The sequence below is a fragment of the Arachis ipaensis genome, chromosome B06, assembly GCF_000816755.2.
Source record: "Arachis ipaensis cultivar K30076 chromosome B06, Araip1.1, whole genome shotgun sequence".
NCBI classification, from domain to species: domain Eukaryota; kingdom Viridiplantae; phylum Streptophyta; class Magnoliopsida; order Fabales; family Fabaceae; genus Arachis; species Arachis ipaensis.
Window position 1 is genome coordinate 112286252 of NC_029790.2, and position 9549 is coordinate 112295800.

At 34.8% G+C, this 9549-nt stretch overlaps 1 protein-coding gene across 2 annotated transcripts; it reads left to right on the forward strand.

The window, feature by feature from the left end:
* LOC107604956 lies at positions 4722-8659 on the forward strand. 2 transcript variants are annotated; one of them, XM_016306676.2, is made up of 9 exons: positions 4722-4878; positions 5361-5437; positions 5510-5618; positions 5750-5817; positions 6229-6828; positions 6985-7557; positions 7654-7866; positions 7951-8091; positions 8256-8659. In XM_016306676.2, exons 1-9 carry the CDS (start codon positions 4851-4853, stop codon positions 8406-8408), a joined length of 1962 nt encoding a protein of 653 aa, XP_016162162.1. In that variant the 5' UTR covers positions 4722-4850; the 3' UTR covers positions 8409-8659. The 2 variants fall into 2 exon arrangements, with proteins under 2 accessions (XP_016162162.1, XP_016162163.1); XM_016306677.2 differs by lacking the exon at positions 4722-4878 and having other exon boundaries at positions 5510-5623.

Here is a 9549-nt window from a genome sequence, read left to right on the forward strand (position 1 = left end):
TAAATGTCAATAATCTGTAGCAGTACTAAATCAAATAAACTAAATTTGATTTATATGTATATTATAGAAGTAGTAAATTGAATTAACTAGATTTGTTGATTCGATTTATATTAAAAAAGTGTAAATCGAATTTTACATAAATTTACTTTAGGACATATATGTAAAATTGTAAGTTAATTTACTTTTAGAATATCGGTGTAATTTTGATCTTCAAATTTTTTTTGAAGCAAAAAGCTCAACACAATAAGGTGGAGTAACTAAAAAACATATAGAAACTAATCAACCAAAAAGAAATCCCTCCATAATTAACTCCCACAATGCCGATAACAACTAAAAAAAATCAAACTCAGTCCACTCTTTGTAACTACTAATCGATTTGTTGATAACTACTGCAACACCTGTTTTTGAAAAATCTCCTAGCCCCTCCAATCTGATTAGATAAACTTCTTTGTCCACCTTTCAGCCTCGTCTCAAGAAACTCTACAACCCATTCCACACTAACCAAACTACAATCAATGCGACTGCACCGGAACCCATTAAACTTCCAAATAATCAACTCTAGATCCACCAACTCCATATCTTGTATCCAAGATTTAAAATCTTCTGCTAATGCTATTAACGTATTAACTCTTTACCTGTCTTCCATTTGCACAACCTCATTAAAGTCATCCATGTAGCAAAAAGAACTTGACATAAACCATAGATAAAATTCAACTCTCCCACACAGTCAGCTTGTCCTTTCTGACAGGCACACTGTACACCAAATAAAATGCACAATTAAAATTATTGTTCATCAACACCCCTTTCGCATACAACCATCTCTCCTCTTTATAGTAGTTACTCAAGTTAAACATCAGTACGTCCCACAACAACAATAAATCTTCAAAAGTACCGTACGAACTCACAAAGTCCCAACCCACTGCATCATTTCCCAAAAATTGCACTATATCAAACTTCGTAACCACCTTCTTCTTCGTCTCTATTAATCCTAACCTGTTCAAACTATATTTTCTCTTTTTCACCATACTTAATTTTCCACCACCCCCTAAGTCCCTCACATACCAAAAATTAAAAATCATTTAAACATTGTATTACACACCTTATTCCGATTTTTGGGACGACCCCTTCTTGCTTTCTCCTTTTGTTTTGCTTGCTTCCTTTTCTGTGCAATCGCTTCATTCTTAGCTTGAAGAGCCGTCATAATATCTTCTTCTTTATCACAAGGAACAACTCCTGATTCTACTGCTAAATCCCAAGCTATTCTGTTTTCCTCCAAGTCTACAACCCAATTACCACCTTGTTTTATGTGGTACGACTCACTGTCAATGTCATTATCCGAACATCCCGACTCCTCCAAATTCCTTACAGCCCCTTCCTCTTGGACACAAATTTCCTCCAGCAAAATATTTTCACCCCCTGAATCTGATACCTCCGCTTCATCATCCCTCATCAATCCTGCTCCAGTGTTCCTCTTGTCACTCACATTAATCCTACTTGCTCTAGCATAGGATCCATTCAACCCCCAGCTCATTCTTAGCTACTATTTTCCCTGCCTTCCCTGTGCTTATAGTGTCACCCTCTGCACCAGCCTCAGATGTCTTCTTTGTCATTTTCTCATAAGAATATGCCATCATCCCAACACCATTTACTTTGTTGGCTAAGCGGTTCTCCGCCACCAGACTCACTTTTTTCCTTGCACCATAGAACGACTCCTTCCCGACGCCGTTCAGCTCAGTAGTGGCTCGACAAGCTCTTCGCGCTTTACTACTATCGACGTCATCTTCCTCTGCCTGATGGTCATCACAGCTGCCACCACCAACAGCCGGCCGTCTTGCTTCCTGCACTCCCATTTCCCCACCATTCTCCTCATCGTTGTTGGGCCTCACGGACTCCACAACCTCTACGCGAATGGCAGAGCCTTCCACCTTCCTCTCTTCCAAGATCGCAGTCCCTTTTGCCGGCACCCGCGACCTCCGCCAAAGCAGACTTAGAAATACGCAGAATAATGTACGCACCATTGCACTCCACCTCCAAATTCCCGGCGGTGCAACCGAAGCCATGGCCATCCCCAACAAGAAGCTGCTGGCCTCTCCTATCCATGTAAAGCGCCGTTGGATTGCTTCTGGCTGTGAGTACCCGACCCACTAGGGCTCCAGGCCCCATTCCATCAGATGGGCCTGTTTGGTATTGGCCCATACCATACCTCTTCTCATTGTCATGCTGAGCACTTATATTGGGCCTCTTATAATGTAAACAACCCATATTAGAGTTCACATTCACTAAAGTAGCTTCACCAAACCTTTCTCCCCCATAATTCCAGGATAATGTTTTTTCAGATGTGGCTTCATCATTACTTGAAGGGGATTCCAAAGAATCCGCACACACTATAACTGCCTTCCTAATAATGGGATTTGCCGTTTGCTGATTTGAATTCTCCTGCTGCCATTCATCCAACTCCTCGATGGCAATGACCTTTCTACCCTTATCATGATCTTTCCCTCATGGCACCTGTGTCAACATCTCCGCCGCCATATCCCAACCCAGCTTCAAAGGTTCATCCCTTATTTCAACAGCTTTGTTGTACCCTTGTTCAAAGACAACTCCCTCTTTAGTCACCGGTCCTGTCTTCTGCCAAATATTCACCTCAGCTACACGACTTTTTTTACGGTCGATGTACCATTCTCCAATGGACTGTTGCTACCTTCATCCTCATTATCCTTCTTCGCCTTGACGTCAATGTGTCTTCTGTACTTAGCTCTTCCCACAAAGTTCTCTTTACCTCGCAATCGCATTCAGTTCATCTCTTTTGTTGCTTTCAAAACCCCTCCTTTAGTTGTATATCTTATAAAACCAAAAAAATGTATTTTTTCATATCTCTCCTTACATGATAGGTATATGTCGTTTATCCAACCTGTCCACTTAAATAGATGAAATAATTTTGTTTTGACGCATCATTGGGTAAGTTATCCAAAAAAATTGTAGAAGAGTCATTCTCCAATCGTCGCTAATCTTCTCGATTCTAAGCCTGTGAATCTCTTATGTGATATGATTACTTAACTCTATCCCACCTTGTATTTTCTCACCCCCTCGCTCTCACGATCTCTCATTTTCACTTAGACACTGAGTCATGATGATCAATTTTGATCTTCAAATTATTTACTTGTGTGAATTATCAGAAAAAAGGTTCTTGGATAAAATCTTAGATACAAAAGATGTTTTTGCTATTGACTTTGAATTCGTTGCAAGTAGTCCTTCTAAAACTAGTTCATTTAACAACAATATGTAATACAAAATATTTTTTTTCTCTTGTTCATAATTTCTTTTGTTTATTATCCACCAATTTGAATAGATTTTTTTTTATGGGTATGAATAGAATTTTTTATTAGGATTTAGTTTTTAAAATTGAATACAAAATTTGTTATAATAGTAATATTTTTTTAATCTGAAAAGATGTATATCTCTTGCTTGTAATATGTAATTTTTTTAATTTTAAAATTAAATTGTGCTATTTATGTTCTTGATATGGATTTTTTTATGTTTTTTTTACACGAATTATTTTACTACTTCAATATTACGACTTAAGATTCAAAAGAAATCTGCAGAGATAAAAAATTACTAATTAGTAATACAAGTTGCTTCACAATAATTTGTATAAGATTGATTTTATAGATTTTAAAATAATCTACACCGTACAGGAGTAATTGTACAAATAACAAGGATAATTTTCCCTCTATTTTAAGGAGAGATCTAGAACAACTGCCTAATATTAATACATAATAACGATAGTAGACCCGTAGATTAAGATTAAGATTAGATTATATGGATAATATTTTTTCAATAAATAGATTAATAAGTTTTTTGTTGTTTAAAATTAAAAAGGTAAACTATCAAAACTGCTGTAAAAGATTTTAGGGAAGACAAAACTACTTTTCAAAGATCAAAACAACAAAAATGTTCCAAGAATTTAAAAACGTGTGAAAGAAAATTAAAGAAATTATTTTTTATAAGTAGTAAAAAAATTTTGTATTTGATATTTCTCTATTTAATTCAAATATTTTGCTAGTATATAAATAACTATTTAGAATGTGCATATAAATATTCAGTGCAAAATTTGATTTTTAATTTATTTTTTAATTTTTATAAAAAAATTTTGTTATTCATAAAAATTGCCAAAAAAAATTAACCAAATACAAAATTACTAAATTTTAGATATGAAAATATCTCATTTTTTAATTATATTTGTAAAAGACGAAATTAGGATTTTATCTTTAGGACTCTTTTTGAAAATATATATCTAATTTTCGATTATTTTTGTTATGCTTTTAAAAACAACAATTTTGTTATTTTGATTAAATTTTCGTCAACAATTCTTTTGCTCGGTGAAAATTATATGAATAGTACTCCAAATCAGTATTCAAAAGTTTTTAGTTGAACATTTTAATTCTCGATAAATTTTAATTACCAAATCAGTTTTTAATATTCTGTTTTGTTAGATAAATTATTTTTTATGTCAAAATTTGGTCAAAATTAAATAAATTATAATAAAAAATAACAATATTTAAATAATTAAAAATTTGAAAGCAGATTTGAATAATTAAAATTTATTGACAAAATAAAAATTCTAAAACTGATTTAAATAATTAAAATTTAACCAAGATATCCCACAAATTTATAACTTATAAGTTACTACTTACCAGTATTCTCTCTTAAATCTCCAGCTGTATATAAAACACGCAATCTCTCTCTTTTGCGAGTGTATGCGCTTGTCTCTCTAAAACCCCAAAACAAAGACTTAAGGCGGCGACCCTATTCTCTTCTCTTCTCTTCTCTCTTCTTCTCTCAATTCGATCATGGCAGCTGTTACTCCTTCTTCTGACAGTATCCTTTGTTTTCCCTACCTCTCTTTTTTCTGTTCCTTCATCTCTCGCATAAAGTTTCAATCTTTTCTATTCAATTCTCCGTGCTATGCATTTTATATGTTATGCTCTTCTGTTTCTAATTTATTCATAGGGTTCTTATTGTTTTTCCCTTTCCCTGCCAGTAATTATAGTGTTTATCGTTATTTATTCTTTCTCTTTTTTTTTAAGTAATAAATTTGAATTTGAATGCTCTTTTCTGGTGTTGGGACTTTGTAATTGCAACCTCTGTGGTTAATTGCATAAGAGTTAAAATATTGATGCTTTATGCATAGTTTCAATTTCTCCACAGGAACTTTGTTGTGTATCTTCATATAATAATGATAGTAATAATGTTGAGTTTGGTTATAAACTTATAATTATTATCTCTTTTTCTTTGTGTTTGCTGCAAAATAGATTTTGTGAAAGTTAATTTTACTTTTTCCTTAACCTTTGCACCAATAGAAGCTGCAGATTTACTGCAAAATTTGTCCCTGGATTCGGAGCCCAAGAACATGGGAGTTTCTGAGCCGGCAAAGAAGGTTATTATTTGACCCTTTTTTTGTTGCATACATTTTATTTTTGGCTTCTAACATGTGTTTGTTTCTATGCAGAATGGACCTGCTTTCTCCAATGGAGCAGCTAAGGGGATGAATAAGCCATTCAATCCAAATGCATGCTTTGTTCCGAATGGGTACCATTCTACTGCATACTATTATGGAGGTAAGGTAAGTTACTGTTGCTTATGATGAGGATAGATATATGATTCATAGTGTATACAAAAGAAATGTAGACATTGCCATTTGAATGTCATATTATAATGTTTAGAGATTGACACTTTCCCCCCGCTCCAGGTTATGATGGGCAAAGTGACTGGAATATGTATTCTAGGTATATGAATGTTGATGGAGGAATGGCTCAAGTAAGCAACTCTTCATCTTGTTACAAGTTGTGATATGTCTTTCTTGAATGATTTTGAGGATGATGCCGAAGTTCTATGGGGTGCTGACCAATTTCTGCTATATTTTGACTTTTTAAGATGAATTTGATGGTGTGTGGATATGATTCGGTTCCAAAAAACCATTGTTTCTAATGAACGATAGTTGTTTTGGATTTTCAGTAATTGTTATTTCAAATTGCTGAAATTTATCTTGATCATAAAATTATTAGAGCATAGTCTTCTATTCTTTTGCCACTTCTGTCGTTAGTGCCATCTCTAATTTGTTTTAATTGTTCTTTTACCTTTAAGGTTATAGTTTGTTCTTTTACTTCTATATTATTACACATCAACATAAAAGATGATAGTTGTTTTGTTTGATGGATCTAATAACAGGGTGTTTATGGAGATAGCTGCTCTTATATGTACAATCAGGGTTATGGTTATACACCTTATGGAGCGTATCCACCACCGGCCACTTCTCCACCCATTCAACATGATGGTCAACTCTATGGGATGCAACAGTATCACTACCCTTCTTGTTATTACCAATCTCCAGCCTCTACTGATATGCTGCATGCTCCCAACAAAATCGGTGTTCCACAAGGGGAGGAAATATCAACTGCAGTTAATGCCGATCATGTTCCTTCATCAAATGTCTTTAATAAAGGGAATACTGTTACCATGGCCAATGGCGACCGCTCAAACAAAAAAGGGTTGAATGCATTTCTAACAGGTTCCCAGCATGGTTCTTTGAATTCAAATGATTTTTATCAGGTGGCTAACATGCCGGCATGTGTCCCTTTGTCTGGGCATCAGGGTCCAAGAATTAGCACCCATGGCCAACAGTCGGCCTTTCCTTCAGATGTTCCATTAATTTCTGATAGGCAGTCCAAACATGGAGCAAAGGCTGGAATATCTTCATCTGTTGGTCCTCTCAAAGATTTCAATGCACAAAGGAATCAAAGGCTACCTCAGCCACTTCCGCAATTCACGGTATGTTTCAACTTTTCTACATGTTCCTTTTTGTGTTGTGTTATGCACTCAAATGTTCATTTCTCTCCTCCTATTTGGGTGGAATCTTGTAGCAGTGTGGCTTCTATATGCACAAATGTATCAAAATTTAACTGGAATCATGCATTTTGGTTGCAGAACTTTCACAGTTCCAGAAGCCCATCTGGACTGGAACTGGTTTCTGGTTTCATGAACAGGATGTATCCGAGCAACAGCGTGTACAGTCGATACGGAAACACATTTAGAGCTGATTCTCGTTATGGATCCACTGCATATGGATCCAGAGCTGGATTTGAGAATAAGCTGAGAGGCACAGGTGATGGTTATGGTGTTGACCATTTAAGAAAGAACGTTGATGGATTTGGCGAGATGAATAAAGGACCCAGATCTATCAGGAATTCTGATAATAAGGGCACTAAAAGTCTTGGACCTGTCACCTTATTACTGAAGGGACAGGACCTTCCAGTGAAGAGTGATTCAGATAACAAGGAAGCGACACTGGCTCCCAAGAAGGAGCAATACAATGGGGAACATTTTCCTGAGAATTACACTGATGCAAAATTCTTTGTTATTAAATCCTATAGCGAAGATGATGTTCACAAAAGTATAAAATATAGCGTTTGGGCTAGCACCCCTAATGGAAATAAAAAGCTGGATGCAGCATATCAGGAAGCCAAGGAGAAGTCTTGTCCCATATTTCTGTTATTTTCGGTGAGTGTGATATGCAGCATTTTGTTGCTAAATTCTTGGATTTTCTTTGTTAAACTAACGTGAGTGTTCTCTGGCATTCATTTTATTTGGCTACAGGTCAACACTAGTGGGCAATTTGTTGGTTTAGCAGAGATGGTTGGCCCTGTGGACTTCGGCAAAACTGTAGAATACTGGCAGCAGGACAGGTGGACCGGTTGCTTTGCCGTTAAGTGGCATATAATAAAGGACATCCCAAATAGCATTTTGAGGCACATAACACTGGAGAACAATGAACATAGACCTGTTACAAATAGCAGGGACACTCAAGAGGTATATGCACTGCCTTGTTTTGCCGCAACATATCCCAGCTCCTTATCAATTAAAATTTCATCCTTTATATGTGTCATTTTGCAGGTTCAGTTTGACAAGGGCATTCAGATTGTCAAAATTTTCAAGGAGCATTCAAGCAAAGCATGCATCTTGGACGATTTTGGGTTTTACGAGACACGGGAAAAGGCCACTCAGGAAAGGAAATCCAAGGAACATGCAAAACAGGTAATTGCATTGCTTTAGTTGCTGATGTTTTGATAACTTTTCCACATTTGGCATGTTCTGTATAAATTTTCAATGATATTCCCTGTATCTTTCGCCTCTTCGAAGTGGCCATTTTTTCCTTTCTGATTATTAAGCTTTTGTTAATCATCTGATCAAAATAACAGGTTAGCAACCCTAGTGAAATAACAATTGGGACAGTTGTATTACCCAAATCTCTTGAGGGCTCATTGCTGAATGGATCAGCCGCTGCTGATGCAGCCGAAGGAAAAGGGAATGGAGCCATCACAGTACTTGAAAACTCCTCGAAGAGCTGTTAAACTACAGAAAGAAATTTAATTTTTGGCTTTTTAGAGTCTTGATTTTATTTTTTATTTTTTTTAATCTAGTTCCTTTAGTCATCTTGAGAGTGAGTGAGTGAGTGTATGTGTGTGTGTTTTTTTCTTCTTTTTATTTCGGTTAAATTATGATAAGAGTGGTGTTTTACAAGAGGTTTAAATTATCCCATCCCTAGTTGACCTTGGAGAATACTATTTTAGCTATTTTAATAAATTGTAAGTTATTATTAAAATAAGCCAAATCAAAAACACCCCAACTGAAACCAGCTATGTACAAAGTTCACTAAATGCGAGATCGAGGATAATATATATATTTTTTTTTGGTGATACGAGGATAATATTACAAAATGTGTGATCGTCAAAATGAGAAAAAAATAAAATGACTCTACAAGTATAATTGGATCGGAGAAAAAGCCTAGGTGATGCATTTGGATCTCCAACGCATTTTAACAAGGAAAATAAAAAATACCGGCATTCGGTTACAAGGCTTTTCTGAACTTTTATTTGATGAAACTGACAAATCTTNAGGATATAATTTGGCTATGTGTTTCTCCAAAATGTTAGCCAGCCAAGTAATATTTTAATAAGTAAAGTATTATTTTTGTCTTTAATATTTGAGGTAAGTCTTAAAAATGTCCTTAATGTTTAAATCTTTCTATTTAAGTACCTAGCGTTTTAAAATTGTATCAATGTTGTCCTGTTGTTAGGAGTTTGTGTTAAAATTTTTATTCTATTTGTAGTCCAATTTGTTAATATAGAAATTAGTCAGGGTGATATTATAATTATTAAGAAATTTTATTAACTAATTGTATTGACAGCTGGTTTGTTCTTTGATAGAAAGAACACGACTGTTCATAAAATTTATAAAATATGAGTCTCCAATTCTAATCATCACAATAAATACTCCGACTCCATCTGAGTTGGTGGTTCAAGAATTTGAAGTTTCAAATTGAAAAAAGATTATTGGCAATGGCTGAAGATAGGGACAAATCTAGGAATTTAAGAGTGGATGGATCGAAAATTAAAATTTTGTATAATTAAATATAATGTCATATATTTAATAATAGATATAATTATAATTAGTTTTTTAATTAAAAATTAATAAATATTTGTCAAATAAAAA

What these genes read in the sequence shown, in the direction of transcription:
- LOC107604956 (XM_016306676.2), top strand. Translation starts at nt 4,851, where the DNA reads ATGGCAGCTGTTACTCCTTCTTCTGACA. An exon ending in CCATATTTCTGTTATTTTCG is followed by an intron (nt 7,558 to 7,653) that starts GTGAGTGTGATA and finishes ATTTGGCTACAG; the next exon opens with GTCAACACTAGTGGGCAATT. An exon ending in ATAGCAGGGACACTCAAGAG is followed by an intron (nt 7,867 to 7,950) that starts GTATATGCACTG and finishes GTCATTTTGCAG; the next exon opens with GTTCAGTTTGACAAGGGCAT.